The sequence below is a fragment of the Truncatella angustata genome (genome assembly GCF_020726525.1).
Source record: "Truncatella angustata strain MPI-SDFR-AT-0073 chromosome Unknown BKA67scaffold_6, whole genome shotgun sequence".
Classification (NCBI taxonomy): domain Eukaryota; kingdom Fungi; phylum Ascomycota; class Sordariomycetes; order Amphisphaeriales; family Sporocadaceae; genus Truncatella; species Truncatella angustata.
In genome coordinates this window covers 1,467,077-1,484,659 of record NW_025763386.1, presented here as the reverse complement: position 1 = coordinate 1,484,659, position 17,583 = coordinate 1,467,077, and the positions used below count along the sequence as shown (strand labels likewise).

General features: G+C 49.3%; 2 protein-coding genes across 2 annotated transcripts; both read left to right on the top strand.

The window, feature by feature from the left end:
• Positions 1–6,666: 6,666 nt before the first annotated feature.
• Positions 6,667–8,376, top strand: BKA67DRAFT_520577 (uncharacterized protein; the record flags this gene model as incomplete). The annotated part of the gene is made up of 1 exon (XM_046098194.1): positions 6,667–8,376. The coding sequence occupies one exon, from the start codon at positions 6,667–6,669 to the stop codon at positions 8,374–8,376; it is 1,710 nt and encodes a 569-aa protein (XP_045956181.1).
• Positions 8,377–15,710: 7,334 nt separating this feature from the next.
• Positions 15,711–17,141, top strand: BKA67DRAFT_340994 (P-loop containing nucleoside triphosphate hydrolase protein). The gene is made up of 7 exons (XM_046096302.1): positions 15,711–15,910; positions 15,978–16,009; positions 16,109–16,135; positions 16,235–16,314; positions 16,371–16,393; positions 16,453–16,790; positions 16,879–17,141. The coding sequence occupies exons 1-7, from the start codon at positions 15,879–15,881 to the stop codon at positions 17,061–17,063; spliced, it is 717 nt and encodes a 238-aa protein (XP_045956180.1). The 5' UTR covers positions 15,711–15,878; the 3' UTR covers positions 17,064–17,141.
• Positions 17,142–17,583: the final 442 nt, after the last annotated feature.

Below are 17,583 nucleotides of genomic sequence, written 5' to 3'. Positions count from 1 at the left end.
ATGGTCACTTCATATATTTCTTGAGTTCTCACCTACTACCTACCCTACCACTGCCGCGAGTCTGCAAAGAATTGTTTGTATCAGGTTGATTGTTGTACAGCAAACTTGATCCAATGTTTGCTACCTTGTACACCCCTGTTAACGATAAATATATTTTTTGCCAAATGCAATGAGTCTCTGCGGGCGCTTGATCGATACTAATTGATACAGCGCGGTGGTTGGTGTTCTTAGACTTGTTGACCCCCGGCTCAGCGTCTGATGCAATACTTCTGAGAGCTTGATGAGTGGATGTCCAACTGTCAACTTGAGGTTGTCCATGTCTTGGAATGGCAAGGGCATTGAACAAGGGGATAGAGCCCTGAGACGGCCCAATGTTTACTCCAAAATACTCGCCGGCGGGGGCTGGTCGTGTCGGTCCAGCCTATCGTCTGGAACTAGAATGCTCTTGTGGATGAATAATAATGAGTGATGATGATTGCTTCATAAAACCCTATCCCCTTGTCGAGCCGTCCCATGAGACCTGAGCTGACTGCGAGCCACTACCGACATGCTGCGGGCATGTTCATGTCCCCGCAAACTGGCATGCTTTGATCAGAAAATACCGGGTCACCGGTTTGCCAGTTTCACGGCACGGGATATTTGACGCCACAACCTTACCAAAGTTCTCATGAAAGCAAATGATCTTGCTGCCACGCTGACTTCGACCTATCACAAGGACCGCGGTAGAACCCCACGGCCAGGCCTGTAAAATGCACGGGGCATGCTGGGCTTCCAAACGTGGATATCCAGCTAGCCAGTTCTAGCTACTCGCTGAAGTTGATCAATATTTACATTAGGTCTTACGAACGCAAAGGCGAGTCCATGATAAGAGCACACGGGACTGCTTCGTAGACGCAGCTCGCATTCCCCGGCAGTCCAACCGCATTCGAGCTTGGCGACAAAACCAGAAGCAAATCTCTTCATCAAACCTCATTTGCCGAGCGAGTTTCTTTTCCCTACGGGTTGAGGTGGCTTTTGCCAACCGCTAGTTAGAGAACATACTGATTTCCAAAAGGCGCCACCATACTGTAAGACAGCCTTTGAATGATTGACCAGGTCCCGCGCTCCGTGGGGGTCTCAAGGTCAGCCGGGGGACCAGGCAGTGATTTTGATTGATGTTTCACCGCCGTCATGGCGTCAGCGCAAGGTGGTATTTGCAAAAGATCAATGTTGTGTCAGAAATCTGATAACACAGGTCATATTTTTAAGGCAGGGAACGATTGCCGGCCCATAAAACAATCCCATGCAGTTGAAGGTTCAGAACGGCGTGTACAACGCTTCATCTAGCTCCCGAAACCAAAATGGGGAGACGAAAAGACACTAAAATGTACAGAAGGGGTAGAAAATTTGAGACATGCTCAGAATGGAGAATGAGGTTTTGCGGCGGTCTGAAGCCACAATCCAAGAAGTTGGTGAAAGGTCTTAGCCAGGCTGCTAGGCACGAAGCCTTCTGTCGTAGGACGGTTGTGTGCAATAAAACTATGGACTACATTAGCTATCATCGTTTGGTTTTCCTAGAGGGACCGTTTCAATAATTACGTTTCATCTCAGACTTACTATTGGCATCAAGTGCCGACACAGGCATCTAAAAGGGAGGTGGACTAAGTTCGATCAAAGACAGGACAATCCTAGCTTGGTAAGCTTATGAGAGGGTCGCTGTGCGAATCGGGGCGTTCCCCGGTTCGAACCTTACATCGCTGTGCCCTGTGTCAAATCTATCCCTCGCCCGATTTTTGGTTGTGAATCATTATTAAAGCATCGCATAAGCCAGCAAGACTCTAATTTCTTATCCTCAGGTCATACCTAGGACGCTGTCGAAAAACTAATAAGAAATGTCGAAACAGCAATTCCCAGGGGTTGATCCGTACAATGACTATTGTGGTCACATGATGATTGGATGGACACGGAATGCTTCGGAAAAGCAACGACTGCAGCTGTTTCATCCCGCTCGAATAGATGTCACTCGTTTCGGAGTATAATTCGAAGAAGCTGTTGAAACGCGTGTACGGACTTGAAAAGTGTGCTGTCGCATTGTTTTTAGCAGGAATTGTCAGGGTCTGGGACGTAGCGTTTTCTTCTTTTATTCCTCCTCAATGTGATTGCAAACCCCCACCTTTGCTCTTGACTTCTAGGGATGCTGATGTTTAAAAGCCATTTAAACTTGACGCTTACTTGAGTTGTAATTCATGCAATGCTCGAGAGCCAAGGGGAAAAAAGAAAAAAAAAACCCCCCTTTCCTGCTGCAGCCTTCAAATATCATTGGGGAGCACCGGTATTGAAGATCACATTTTGAGGATGCGTGTTGATTGTGACCTACTATTAAATATGCGATATATCGTAGGCTTACACGATACGGATCACTGATGTAGAACTGGAGGTACATGGAGGGGTAGCAGTCAGAACTTATCAAGATGTTGTGGGGCTTAATCCGGTTCCGCGCAGCATACCATTCGTCAGTAATTAGTGCACTTGACCCAAGAAGTTCTAGAATTATATTAGCACATTTTGTCTGGTGTGGATCAAGTGCCAAGTCAATCTAAGGCTGTGAATGCGCTTGTGAGCACTAGATCGGGCGCTCACCTGCCGCTAATCTTTTGCTCGGCACCCAATCAGATCTTTCTATCTCAAAGTCTACTTGGTTGACTTTTGCTCTATTCTTTCCAGCAGGTGTGGTGGAGATCAACCCGACGGAATCCAACAAACTTGGAGAGCCTCTCCTCCAGACCTGTATTCGCATGACGTTTTGTTCCAAGTCTTCATCTCCATACGCGCTAAAGCGACGCACGGTTTTGAAGGAGGCTTCAATTGTCGAGAACGGGCGCATGTATGTTCATGTTCTGGCATTCCAGGCTGGCTGATCATCATCTCGGCGTTAGGCCTTTTTGTTCTGTCTTCTTCCAACAGAATGTGGCCCCCCTGCCCCCGTCGAGTCAAGGATACTACTACCCACTAAGTTGTAGCTGAACAAAACCGCCGCAATGTTTTTACCATGAACTCAAGAGCCTTCGACTAGCTAACCAGATCTGCGACGATTGAAAACCAGCATACACGTAGTTATTGCTCTTTGTGCTATGCCACGAGAGTCGTCAGGCCCTTCAGCGATAGCCGACAGAGACAACACACTCTTGAGGAAACACCCACCACCACTTCGTCCATTTCTTGTGTTCCCACGCTGTTTTCATCCTACTAGTTTCGATGTGCCAGAAAATGTCTCAGACAGAAATGTCTCTCGTCATTGCTTTATCATTTCAGCTCGCCAACTGCTTTCTTCCCTAGGCGCCGGTTACCAAAAGCCCTAGAGAGCACGATACCACTGGCGGGCAAGGCAACCCGAAGTGCCTGCACACCATAGACACATGGCAACCCTGCAACGCCCAATGCGTCTCTGTCCAAGGTTGAGATGGGCAATTGAACGGCGGGACTGTGCCAGGGTCGACACCAGCACAAATCCCCACACCGTCTTCATAACATCCCTGTCATATCCTCTCACCGGTCGGCAGAGTTGGGGTCACACTCAATTCTGCATAACGCTTGTCAATTGTCAACTTTGAGACTGTGAGCAAAGCCTGCAAATATGCTGGATGACAGACAACCCAACTTCAGGGACTCGCAAAGTCCCGGGCAGGCACGAGATTTTAGACTCGGGGCTTCGTTGGATAGTTCTGATAGGCCATGACTGAGCAAATGTAGGATCATAAGAAACTCAGTAGTAGTGGCCCGGCTCAATTTCAATTCGCAAGACATTCTCCGAATCTTCCTCATTGTTGGTAACGTGCTGTCTCGCAATACTGATTTTCGCCATGTGAGCTTAACTTAAACCGCGCGCGCCGCCCCCCAACCAACCAACAATCGAGGCGAAATCCAGTGCGACAATAAGAGGCACTGGGCTCGATGCGCAATTATGTCTACGATGCTGACATTTACTCAAGCCTGTCATGTCTAGGACTTGGTAGATACGCTAGGTCGGTGTTCTGCTGGTTTCGAGAAGAGTAAAGTCAGTGACGACGCGGCAATCACGAGCGCGTAACATCAAATCCCATATATCCTCACTTTAATTGATGAGCCTGCCTGTGTCAATCGGCAACTGATCCACTCACTACTTTCTACCTTTCTACCAGCAGTGCCCCGATCTCTAACATTTCACTCCCAGACCAAGTCATGGTTGGTACATTAACTCAAATGTCATAAAATATCTAAATATATACATATATATATACAATCAGCGCTGCAAGCTGGGCATACCCTGTCATCATCTGGCTACTTATAAGCAGCGATTCGAATAAGGTTTCGACAATCCCCAAGTACTTCATTTTCAAACAACGCAAGGGCGCGGAACCAGGAGCTCCTTGCATTTACTAACATGATAATACCTCAATGACAAGCTATCTGCTCACAGCATTAGGTGATCCGGCTTCTGACGCATTGTTGCCTTTGGTCGTCATGAGAGTCCTAAGGACGCTCGGCACGTTTTAAGCGACTTTTGTGGTAGCACTGCTGGCCACGGATGGGGAGATGGAAAACCCCAGTCCAGAATATCTAACGGTAGCTATGCAAGCCACAGTCGCATATTCCGCGGTTTAACCCAACCCCCGGCAGTTCAGCGACGTTGGTTCTCAAGGCGAAAAATAGCATTTCTATGACCCGTTGGCGAGTTTCATGGCGGGAAGCAGCGTTGTGGATATATGCCGTGGCAAGAAAGCATTGTTCGGCCATATCTTCCCTCGAAGGCTCGCGTGCTTATCATGTGTTCTATTACCTAGTAGATATTCACTGTACCAGAACTGCCCTCCGCTACGCCCCTTCCTATGGCGCTAAGGATTGGACCGTGGAAATGTTAAACGGTCCGTTCCCAAATGCAAAGGCTGATTTATACTTGGTACGCGAACCTAGAAGCCAGCTTAAACCATGGTGCAATTCGGCCTTAAGCAAGCAACTGAAGTCCTCATAGCACAGGACTTACAGAGTACCTCGATATACCGTGCCACTTCTTTCACCCATACTGACTTAGTAGAGAAACCACCACTACGATTGTCGCCCAGCAAAAGCACCCAATGAATTGCATGCGGGCCAATGTCCCAATCCAACCACCAAGGTGCAGGTACCAAATCCTCTCGTGCCTGTCATCAATCAAATCACCCTGGTCCTGATACCCACCTACACCTCCCGAACAGCCCACCCATCCACTATCCCCGGCAATGAACAGTAGTTTGGTGGGCTCTGCAGCTGCATTCTGCTAGACTTTAGGCCTAGCTCGTGCCTCCCGTCGAGGTCCAAGACTCAAGCTTGCCTTGGAATGTATCTAGTGTGCCTTTTATCTTTCGACCAGCTTGAGGTGATTTTTTGGGGGGATGAGAATGGACGAATGAGCGCTGCGTCACGCCAACAGCAAGCAGCATTAGTGCAAAGTGATCCATAAACGCACACCTGAAAGGAGCCAGCATCGATTCCATTCAAGGCGCGAGAGACAAGACCTGAGAGAGAACGGAGTACAGACAAGAATGAAGGGGAAACAGGATAGCAGGCTGACCCCCCTCCCAAGATCTCGGCCGTTCAAGCCTCGAAGTTGTGCGCATCGCGTCCCGCAGCTCGAACTTCGGGTCACCCTCCATCTCCTGCACCCCCCATAACCCATCTCAGTTTGAGCTCAATCTCCTAACTTACCGTAGTCCAAGAGCGCTCATTCTAAAGTTGGCACTCCAAATTGCCCGTGAACAATCGGATTCCATTGACCACTAACTGCGTAACTAATCAAGTTTCTTCCATCCGTACCTTAAAACTTACATTACAGACTGTTCCGGGCCAGCAATCAACAAGTACGGAGTACGGGCAACCCGCGTCTCCGCCAGCCCTCTTTCTAAATAAACTCTTTTCTTTCTCGCACTTTGCTTTGCGGATTGACGGTCGGATCGTCCATCGCACACAAAGGCGACTGGACATTGAAAGGTCTCATCTCACTGAATCAACCACACACTCTCTCGCTTCTCCCGTCCCCCCAAATTCCCCATACCATCCCACCCTCGAGGCCCTTTCTCCAACCCCCAACTTTTTACCCTCTACCACTTTTTCCTCGAAGCGACTGCTGCATTCCTCCGTCGCTTGTCTTATCGCGCGTCCATCTCCCGAGCAGCATCGTCATTCTGCTCCATTTTTTCACTAGTCGCGCGTCTCAGACTTGTCGAGTCGACTCGATACTCGAGCTGCACTGCACGATTGCATTGCCCGCGCATCACCTGGGCCAGATACCGACAGACTTTCACATAGCCCTGGGTCCATGTTCCAGGTGCATCCGTCTGTCTTCCTCCTTGTCCCTATCCTCTGGTGAGCGCAACGCAGCACCACGCAACGCAACCCGGCCCAGCCAACCCCCAGGTGTCGCATTGCACAGAGACCGAACTTGGTACCTACATACGACCGTGCCCACCCGCCCACTCCTCAACTCCTGCGACGCTTCTGATCAGCGCGATCGCCGCTTTTGAGTTCCTGTTGTCGCCAGGCACGAAAACCTGCGAACCCAACGAACCGTAGAGATTAACCGAGTCGCATGAACCGCAAAGTATGACCGCAAGCCAAAGCACTTTGGGCACCACTTCAAACACCCTATCTAGGTCTCCGTACGCAAATTTGTCAATGATCCGCGCAGATCCATTTGCACCAGTCACAACCACCAGCACTCTTGTGGGTGCTATCAACGCAACCACGACATCAACGATAACAACAACGACAACCACCAAGGCCACCATGGCTGCGCCAGCCTTTCTACCGCCGCCGCAGGCCTTCAGATCCACCGGATTGTCTGCGCAGTCACCGTATGCGCTGTCTCTCAGCGCAAATAGCCCATTCGATCGCGACGCCTCCATGAAGCCCGTCGGCACACCCGCGAACCCAGCGCAAGTGTCGCCGGTCCTGATCCGTCGCCTACCGCTGGACACGACCGAAGACCAGCTGAGGCTCATGGTCGTTTTCTCCAAGGACTTGGTGGACGTGGAGGTATTATCGCCTGAACAGTCTAACGATAAGAACTTTCGATCGGCGGTCCTGAAGTTCAAGACGCCTGCTGGCGCGCAGCAAGCCAAGGAAATGCTTCATGGAAAGTCTATTTCTAAAGACGCCGAGATGATTGTCGATATTCTATCCAGTAGTCCATCTTCGTCGAGGATGTTTCCAAGCGAGATGCCAGGTTCTACAGCCTCTAGCACTGGTTCCTCCACAGCCTCATCCGGACCATCGTCGCGACAACCGTCACGTTTCAACGGTGGCTTCCAGTCCATGGAGAGGATTTCCCCGCCGCTGAGTTCACTCTACGGAACCACCGAGCTGCCAAATCCTGCATCAGGCGATCATTTCCAGAACATTTTCTCGCCTCAGTCTCCGATCGGCAACCATTTGACCGACCGCGCTCGTATTTCAAGCAAGAGTCTAATCATCCATGACGCTGCTGAGGACGAGGAGACCCAGGAATTGTTGAACAACCCACTCGCGTTTGCAGAAAATGGCCCTGGTCAAGGTCGACGAGCAACAGCACCTCAGCTACCAATTTCTAGAATGGCTAATCTCTCTTTGAACACTACTTCCCCTGGCCCTGCGTCAGTGCCCCAATACGGTCATCCAAATATGGCTCCCATGTCGGCTCATGGCAACACCATGTCGCCGACCATCATGAATAACGCCAGTCATTCGGTAAACTTCCAGATGTCGAATCCGCCGCCCTTCCAGCGCCACAACTACCCACCGGTCAATCCCGCAGATCAGAACCCACCTTGCAACACTCTGTATGTGGGTAATCTGCCGATCGATACGTCCGAGGAAGAGTTGAAGGCAATGTTCTCCAAGCAACGTGGCTACAAGCGACTTTGCTTCAGAACGAAACAGAATGGACCCATGTGTTTCGTTGAGTTTGAAGATGTTTCCTTCGCCACCAAGGCGCTTCACGATCTGTACGGCCAGCTTCTGCACAATAGTGTCAAAGGCGGCATTCGCTTGAGCTTCTCCAAGAACCCGCTTGGTGTTCGTTCAGGCCAGAGCCCCGGACAGGGAGGTGGCACTCCCATGGCTGGGTTGAACAACATGATGACTGGATCTGGTAACGGGTTTACTACTGCAAATGGCCCTCCGCCAGGTTTACCGGGCCCCCCGGGCATCAGCCGCTCGGGCTATGGAGCAACTCCCTCCTCCATGGTCAATGGCCATACTGCTCCATATTCCACAGCGACTTACGGTACCAACTCTCCTAGCATGTGGAACAACTCAGGCTACCCTGGCCCATTGTCAACTGGCGGCACGGCTTCACCCATGCCGGCCACACCCTCTGGATTCCCATCCTACATGATGGGCAAATAATCGAAGCGAAATGCAGATCACGATATTGAGTTGTTGTATGGAGTTTGGGAAAGCATTCATATGGGTGCATCAGAGCATATGGCTCATCGAATTATGTTGGATCATTGGTTACGTGGGATGCCCATCTATGCGGCTGGCTTGCGGCCAACTGTTTGTCTGAGTCTCAAAGGAAACTCGGTGGCGCATTTTGCTTACTACTGCATCTCGGGGGCATTTGTGGTGCAATGGTTGTGTTTTCACATGGTATATCAGCGTTTGCGGCGCATGCATCATCTCTCTCAAAGATTCCCCCTTATTCATACACTCCACCTTGACCGATGGGGCGGAAGTTTAGAAGCATGGGTTCACCTCAGCGTCTCATCTCAGTGGCATTGTCGGGTTTATAACAGCGCATGTTTCAGCGAGCTCACAGCGTATGTGTTTGATTTTCTCCTTTTTTCTTCTTTTTTTCTTCCCCCCCCCCGCCCTTTTCCCTCTTTAGTTTCTTGGGTATCGAGACGGATTTCGGCGTTATAGAGCATCTGTCTTTCTGGGGGGATGGAATCACACCATTCTTGAGCAGCAGAGGGGAGTCAAGCCTCTCCCTGTCATGAAAATGTTGAGCCAGCTACTGCATTGCCATCTTGTCATGGCAAAACCGAGATGCGTCTGCGGCGTTTACAACATCCATAAAAAGAAAAAATATAAGGCACAATCGTCATTGAAGGGCATTTTCACATCAAAAGGGCGAATAGGATCAATGGGATGGGAGCGCACATTGCATATGGAATAACGGATTTCGCAAGGCTTGCTTGACCTTCGACCAAATCCTGAGCTAGCTACTCATGCGGGATGGTGTCTGTTGTGTATTGAAGTCGATGAACGGTGAAGACTGCATTTCCAGTCTTATTTCCCAATGGACGGAGTTAAAACAAGTGGCCTGTTGCCGGTGTCGCCAAACTTCAAGGGACATTGGACCATCTATTCACCTACAACTTTTGCCGATTCTTGCCCTTTGTTTTCTTGAACTGTTCTACACCTAAAAGGGCAACCATGGAATCGGGAAATGATAATTAGGGCTTGCAGTCTTGTGGCATTTTGAAGTGATGGGCTGGCATGGTTTATGGAGCACAATATGGATTTTCTTTATGGGCGGTTCATTTTCACTCGGATGATATACCTTTTTCTTTCTTTATCGTCTCTTCATTTCTAGCACAGCTCTATCTCTTCCAATCTAATGAGAGAACTATCTGCTCCTGCTGGAGTTGACAATCTTTCCTCTATCGTTGGCATACAGTTGAAATGGTGGCTGTTTTTAGATCAACGGATCAAGTTCACATTCGGCATTCAATCAAGAAATTTGGTTTTTCAATCTCGCTTATTTTTCAGTGCCTGTTGGTTTTGTGACAGCAGGGTAGGAGCGATTTGAAAAGGGAATGTGGCATGTCACATCCAGAGCCACACACACCATGGTCAAACCAGACCCCCACGCCCAGACCAGTCACACCAGCCAGTCGGATACACTCAATCACGATCGATCTGTGTAAAAGTTTCGCGAGATGCGGGAACAGACTTTGTGAGTGCGATGTTTCCATGGTTCTTTGCGCGGGAGTGATGGCTTCCCGATCCATGTGTCCCTCAGCTTACCCTATGGTGAACCCGGTTGTCACCAATGATAAGACCAGGAGGGTTTGCAGGACAGACACGGACTCCCGATGATGGTCGTAACGTATCGGCTGGCTACATGCCAATGGAACACGTGTCTGTGAGTCCTTGAGCTCGCGAAACCAGGGGACGGCTACTTTTGAGGGGCGAGGCGGGAAGGCTGTGAGGAATGCCTTGTGCATGTAGCTGTCTTTGACAGTGAAGAGTGTCACTGGGTTCGGGGTATAGATACTTCATTTTGGTGCCTATACAGATAATTTATTATGGCTCAGTGCTTGTACCACCCCCCCCCCCCCCCCCCCCCCCCCCTCAAAAAAAGAGGTTATCTCATCATGGAATATGGAGTGGGTAAGAGCAGGTGGGCGACAATTAGATAATTATCACTAACCCGACTATCATGAGAGATGTTCGTAGATCTCCGGAGGAAATCTGTGTATTATGCGCCACTTTTGTTTACGCTGTCTGTTGCAATAATCCGAACATTCCTACTTCTTCGGTTCACCGGGCTCCTGCTCGCCTTTCACGCCACGCGAATGCAGAATACATATGCAGGTGGATCGTTTGTATTGATATCGTTTGAAATTCAGCTTCCCTCACTCCAGGGGACCGTAAATTTTATGGACCGTAAGACTTTCCACGAAGATAACAAGGCCCAACCACATAATCAGCGGCTACAAGAACGTATCTATCTCCAGGATCCAAACTCAGATGAGGTCACTTCACGTTTCGTTGGGAGCTATTTCCTGCCGTAGCAGTTGCTCCCGTTGGTTTGCATTGAACACTATCGTCCTTATCTGGCATCAATCCCGCTTCTACTAGTAACACATAATCTATGGGTTCTTTCTCTAATAGAGCATTGCGTTTTGCCCTAGACTAACCTTAGTTGATCATTTATTACGAACATTCCAACCACTCCTTCGGTCCCACCGATCTACCACGCAGCTCAAACCATACAGGCCAGCGGACCAGTCATTTGCCACGATGGTTTCGCATGATCAGTCGATACATGCTTTGGCCGTAAGAGCCCCCGTACATGCTTTTCTAGTGGTAAGACTGGCCTCCGACACCATCACGACTCAGATAATGTCCCTTCTCGACTGGGCACTGAGATACATTCATCAATTCAGCTACAATGTCCTGAGACCGTCAAAGCTGGAGGTTAGGGGATTCCCAACCTGGAGTCATCATGGCCAGGTGGTGTCAATGTTGCTGGTGAGTTTCTATATGAAAATCTAAATCGGTTACTAACATCCGCAGGACGCCTTGTATTGCGGTATAGCTGCCTCATTGGGAGCATCCAGGATAATCGGTATAGTACCTTCGAAAATTTTGCAGGGCTGCATATTAACCAGGCCATAGATTCTAAGGACTCGGCAGCAGTGATGGATACTTCTATGCGATCCATCAAGCTCTGAGACGGTAGTCAGAACCAAGAACCACTAATATGCACCAAATCATTCTTCGACTTTGGCTTGTTAGTCGCGCATGCCATGTTGCTCTTCAGGACGTGTGAGGTGCATACTGAAGCGTCCAAGTGCCGCTTGACATTCGACGAATTAGCAAACAACCAAGTCAAAGATGGCATAGAGTTCAAGTTCGCCACCAGCAGGTAAGAGATCAAAGTTCCAACCCCTGCGCCGTAGGTTATCATGGCGGTCATCGAATTGCAGCGACCGCATCTTCTGATCTGATGCTAGCATCGAGTATCAACTACCTGTTAGAAATTGCACAGCTGGCACATCCTCCCTACATAAACCCTCTCTAAGCTGTGTACACGCTCCAAACCTGCTCTTCATACCACGTGGTGGACTTGTTGGTGGGTCTCGAACAATTCCGTACCCATGCGCCGTGGGGGTCACTCGTCACGGAGGCCTTCCCCTCGAGCTTGGTTGCTGAAACGTTGTTCTGCAGCAGACTGTACATTTATGAGGACGGATTGTGCGCAGCGAGCGGCCTCTGCGGTCAATGAGTTTGTTGTGGTTTTCGGTAAATAAGAGGCTTCCAGGATAAAGCCAGGCGAGAATATGTGACTCTCTAACCCCTGTCTCCCTGAAGATTGGGAATGATACAAAGCACAGAATCGCGGCTTACACCTGGAAAGATGGAGCTTGAAGGGTTGAAGCAAGATCATGATCCTGTCCAATGCAGTGCGCATGTCAATCACAGGTGAAGCACTTGCCAGAAGGGGCCATGGAGGATGACCATAACAGACAAGGATTCGGGTCTCGCCAGAACTAATTATTGTCGTGGCTTAATTCCGAGTTCCGAATGGATTCTAGCTCAGTTGACCTTCACGATGCATAATCCTCGCCATTTTTGTAGGTGTTAGACGGGGCTGAAGTGCATCGCATACAACGAACAAAGTCTAAACTGAGGGAATTCCATCTGTAATGGTTCGAGAACAAATTTGGCACAGTAGCATTCTTCGAACTGTGAGCGGTCTAAACTTAGATCTCTCAATTCTGTTCTTAGTAACCACGTGGCTTTCGGAGAGATTCGCCATGTGAGATCTGCTAGAAGGGTTCAGTGAGGGGTAACCATAAGGCATCGTCAAGGATGGTGGGGCTAGACCATTGATGGTTTCGTAGGCGACATCTTCTAATCTCAAGTGCAAATGGTTTCGCGATATGGACGGCATGGCATGCTATGAGCTGGTATTGAGCAAACGGAGATGTTTCATTACATGCTTCGAGTGACCCGTTACGTGCGATACTGATTGATGGGCATCGCACCAAGCAAGCAATCCGATTTGGGCCGTAGAACCCTAATGTAAGCCGAGAATGAGCTTTGAGACAGGCTGTCATTTCAATTGAACTTCGCGTCGTATTGGTCATTCTGGGATTCTAAAGTAGACCACCGTCGATGTGGCACTTGCGGGGGTGCTCAAGACAATGCGGTCGTGTTGTAGCCCTGGAGATGCTAACTTTGCTGTCAACCTTTCGGTTCGGATCCTGCGGATCTTGACTGCCATACACTTTCAGCGCCAGAAGGCCAAACAACCATAAAAATGCACCAAAGGTTTCGACCTACGCAAGCGAGGATGATTTCAAAGCTGCATTTGAAGATCTATGGTATGCACAATTTCGAATGGTCGACTCACTGCTCGCCTGGATCTCAACGGCATCAATTCCAATTGGCCACGCTTGAATCGATAGCTCAAGTGCCGTCTGACTGGCTTGCTGGAATTCAGGAACGGCCCTGCTTTGAAGAGGACACTGGTCCAATGATGACTACATGACTAGGGTCTTTTCTTTAATCATTGACCCATACAAAACTTGGAGACTCGACTCGGATATATTGAATGACGTCGATGAAGTCCAAGTCAGCATTACCAAGGATGACCATGGTGCGTCCTAGGAAGGAAGAAAGAAAGAAAGAAAGAAATAAAGGAAAGAAAAAACCAAGCTTAGCAAACAAAACAGCAGAGTGGAGAAACCTAGCCTTTAGGGATGTTCTTTCGAAACTAGAACTCCGGGGAGATGGTAAGTGGCTTCCGATGGTCAGGGTCGGCTCACATCCCAGAGGTTATTTGTTCTTCTTATTTGCCAATGGCACCTCTCAGTGGGCTCAGTGGAACGTTGGTGGATGATGTCGCACAAGTTGTGCTCCTCGCTGCGCATTTTCAAGGCTTCCCATCGGAGATGATCCCTCGTGGAAATGCAAGGAACAAGCTGAGCTAAACTTACCGACTCGTTGTTAGTTAGCCAACTGCCTTTCTCTCGCAGCTGGAGCTTGTCAGGTGATGAGCCCCTAAGAGCAAGCACTCATCGGCTCAGACGAGGGTCGAGTTTGTCTTGAATCCAGACGCGTTCCGGTTCGATAAGCGCATGTTGGCCATTGCTTTGGGGCTTCCGTCGGCACATCAGAGTTTACTTGGCATTCCGTGCCGGAAGATGCCCACTATACGGCGCATCTCAACAAGGTTTGAACTGAGCAACCGCCAATGCGACTCATTTAAAAAAATTAAAAAATTAAAATAAAAAAAAGCAGCGAACAACATGCGTCATGGCAAAGTACTCGTGCGTTTGTGCAAGGCACAGTCGCAAGGCGTTCCTCTTCCCTTCAAGGGACATTGCACTGCATTTCTAAATTGTGAGCACGTACTCGTCCGGATACTTTTCGAATTCACACACTTTCGCTCATAAGGATAAGACCGGTGATGCCCAGCTACGTCGCTGCAAGCTGTAGAGCACAAGCTAAGCCGAGGCTGGCGTGAACCGCTGTGCATGCAAGTTTACCGTCTTTATTCATGGGGCTGCGCAAGGCCCCATCACACTGCGTCTTGACTCGTCCGATTCGGCGATGCGACACTTGTCAAGTCCACATATGCACTAAAATGTTTGTCTCTCCGTACCCTCATTAATAGGGCCGGTAGGTCTCCCCCTACTCTGATTTCCCATACATACTAATAAGGAGCTATGTTTGGCCGCGGCGCCGATGCCAAGCAGCCATTCAAGCCATTCTATCAAGTTGATCCAATCTCGTCTCAACAGAAGACTGCCTGCCCGGACCTTTTTTTAGGGATTATTTTAGTACGTGATGTGGGAAAGGAAACGGAAGAAGGAAAGGAAAAGGAAAGGAAGAAAAAAAGAGTCAACGTCCGTCCCACAGCGGCTTGCAGTGTCGTTTGCTTGCAGCACACCTACTTGGTACATGCAAATACAAGTACATGTGATACGTAGGGTATCCGTGCATTAGATGCTTCAATTGCGCTGTCAGTGCGACGCAGGAAGGACAACGCTCAAATTCACAAAAGCAAAGGGTCAGATCCAACCTGAGGACCTGGACAGAGACCTATCAGGCCCAAACAAGTACACGTACGACCTGTGCCCTGTGCACTCACTGGCAAGCTAGATTACTGTATTTTCGATGACGAGCCCCTACCATTGAGTCACTTACCCTTCCCGGAGGACACTGGGGGGCCCAATTTTGGAATGTCTCCATATCAGGGATTGGACTCGGTAAGTCGTCCGCTAATGGCTTCAAAAGTAGTGTGCATCTCTGGGGCTCTTTTGGAGCAATTGGAGCAATTGGAGCCTTTTGGGGTTTTGTGCAGCCAATAATCCCTGCTGGGCATTCTAGTTGGTCGTTACTGCTTCTGGGTCTTCTAACCAGTCTCCTTCATGCTCATGTTCCTGGGAAACTTTCATTGTGCCCGTCGCACGGAACAAGCGCAATATATTCCCCGGATACCCAGCCATCGTGCATCCTGCCACTTACTCGTGTATGTCTTTGTCTGAGTGCAGCTTCTTCCTGGCCTGAAACTTCAAAACCTCTCTTCTTTCCCTTGGAGCTTCAGATACCAATTCGCCTAGTCTCGGTTCCTTCGGTGGTCCATCCAAACGATCTTGAAAGTCTAGAATATACGGAAAGTGAAACTACATTTCCTATATTGAACTTGGCGTCACTCGGAACACGTTCAGGCTTGTTGCCACACGACCAATTCGAGGAGAACAGCCCAGAATCCTTAGGTTGCAGTTGGCTGCTCTTTCTGAGAGAGGCACTGGTCTCGTTGTTTTAAGGACCTCATCCCCCACCTCCGGACGGGTAGTTCTCATTCGCTATCACGCCCATAAAAAGCCAGGGTACGCGTGCGGATCATCCCGAAATCTGACAATTTCCAATCTGCGCCAGAAGATCACGATTAACCTCGTTTCATTTGCACATGGTCGCGACGCCTTCAGGCGGTTCAATACCCATTTTTGTGTCGCCTCGTCATATAAGAGAGAGAAGAGGGAGAGCGACAGAGAGTGGCCTGACGTGAGGTGGCGATCAGTTCGTGGAACCTAGTACGGCCGGTTGGCATTGGAATTTCTTTTTCGACATTGACCGCGCGCTGCTCGCGCCGGCCGCAAACCATGCCTCCTCGCCAGGGACGTTACCAGCCAGCGTTTGTCTATCTCCTCCCGAGCCAACCGCGGCTTTCAAATGTTACGCAAAAGCTGACATGCCAGCAGCCGTGAATACCACGTCGTTGTGTTGGGAGCAGGTTCGTGAGCCTTCTCTATTCGTCTTTTCGAGCTGCGAGGATCCGCAGGTTTCTTTTCCCATGAGATTGCAGCATGCTAACCAGGAGATTATCGTGTAGGTGGTGTCGGCAAGAGCTGTCTGACTGGTGAGTTTGACGCGTTTCGAGGTCCTTGGCCAATGAAGGCCGAACGTCCTGCCGTTACATTACTAGGTTCAAAGGCTGACGTTTTGACTTTTGTGACAGCTCAATTTGTGCACAACGAATGGATAGAAAGTTATGACCCCACTATTGAGGATTCATACCGAACTCAGGTCTCAGTCGATGTGAGTATATGTTCGCCCATGCAGCTAGACAAACCGACTGACGATATTTGCATCAGGGTCGGCAAGTCGTTCTGGAAATGTGAGACAAACTGATCAGCCGCAAATGGATATTCCCCACCGTACTGACTTGTTTGACAGCCTCGACACTGCAGGGACCGAGCAATTTGGTTCGTCACCAAGAGTCTCCCCGTGTGCATGTGAAACTGACCCGGCTATAGTTGCTATGAGAGACCTGTACATGAAGACGGGCCAAGGTTTTCTGTTGGTTTTCAGTATTGCGTCTGCGTCATCGCTAGCCGAACTTCAAGGTCTCCGTGATGAGATCATTCGCATCAAGGACGATGAGAATGTCCCTATTGTGATCTGCGGAAATAAGGCAGATCTCGAGGACCAGAGGAACGTTCCACGGACTAAAGGGTTCTCCCTATCTCAAAGATGGGGTGCACCTTATTATGAGTCTAGCGCAAGAACTCGAAGTAAGCGCACCGGCTTCTTCCCCGAAGCTCTATTCTGGCAATTTTATGGTCGCTCCCATCTGATAATTACGGTGCTAACAAAACGTAGCAAATGTCGATGAAGTGTTCGTGGACCTTTGCAGGCAAATGCTTCGAAGAGACGATGCTGGCGAAAACTATCTCCAAGAAGAGCCAGATTTCGATCCGTACTCAATATCTTATTACAAGAAGCGGAGACGACAAAGGAGAGAACGCGACAAGGATCCACAGCGACCCAAGTGTATTATCCTATAATATTATACCGTGTACAACATGTTCGTGTCCAGCCTTGCGGTTTGCCTTGCGGTCATCACGGCCTGAAGACATGTACCGGGGCGGGGATGCCCAAGACGTGTACGAAGTAATTTTTGGCCCAGTCCTTAACCACGAGCAGTACAGGTCAAAGCAAGCCTAGTCTGACTCGCTTTGGTCTCGATAGGTCAATATTCGAGATGCCAGAAGGACTGCCGGGGAGAACTTTTGGCATTTGATTTTACGATAGCGGAAAAACGCGGGTTTCATGACAGGCCACACAATCATAATGGGAGTTATCTTATCCGAAATGGGCATTTGAAGAGGCTGTTGCGCAGGCAAGAGATGTTTGTTGTAACAAGTCGACAAATGAATATAGGGCATTGTCTTTTTGATGTTTGCATAAATATATATACCCTCTGCTTCGAAACAAGTGCTGGTAGATTCGACTGTACCGCGGCCATTTCCACTACAAATCTACCTTGTTCGATAGCTTGGAGCGGATGTCGCGGATGCCTCATGA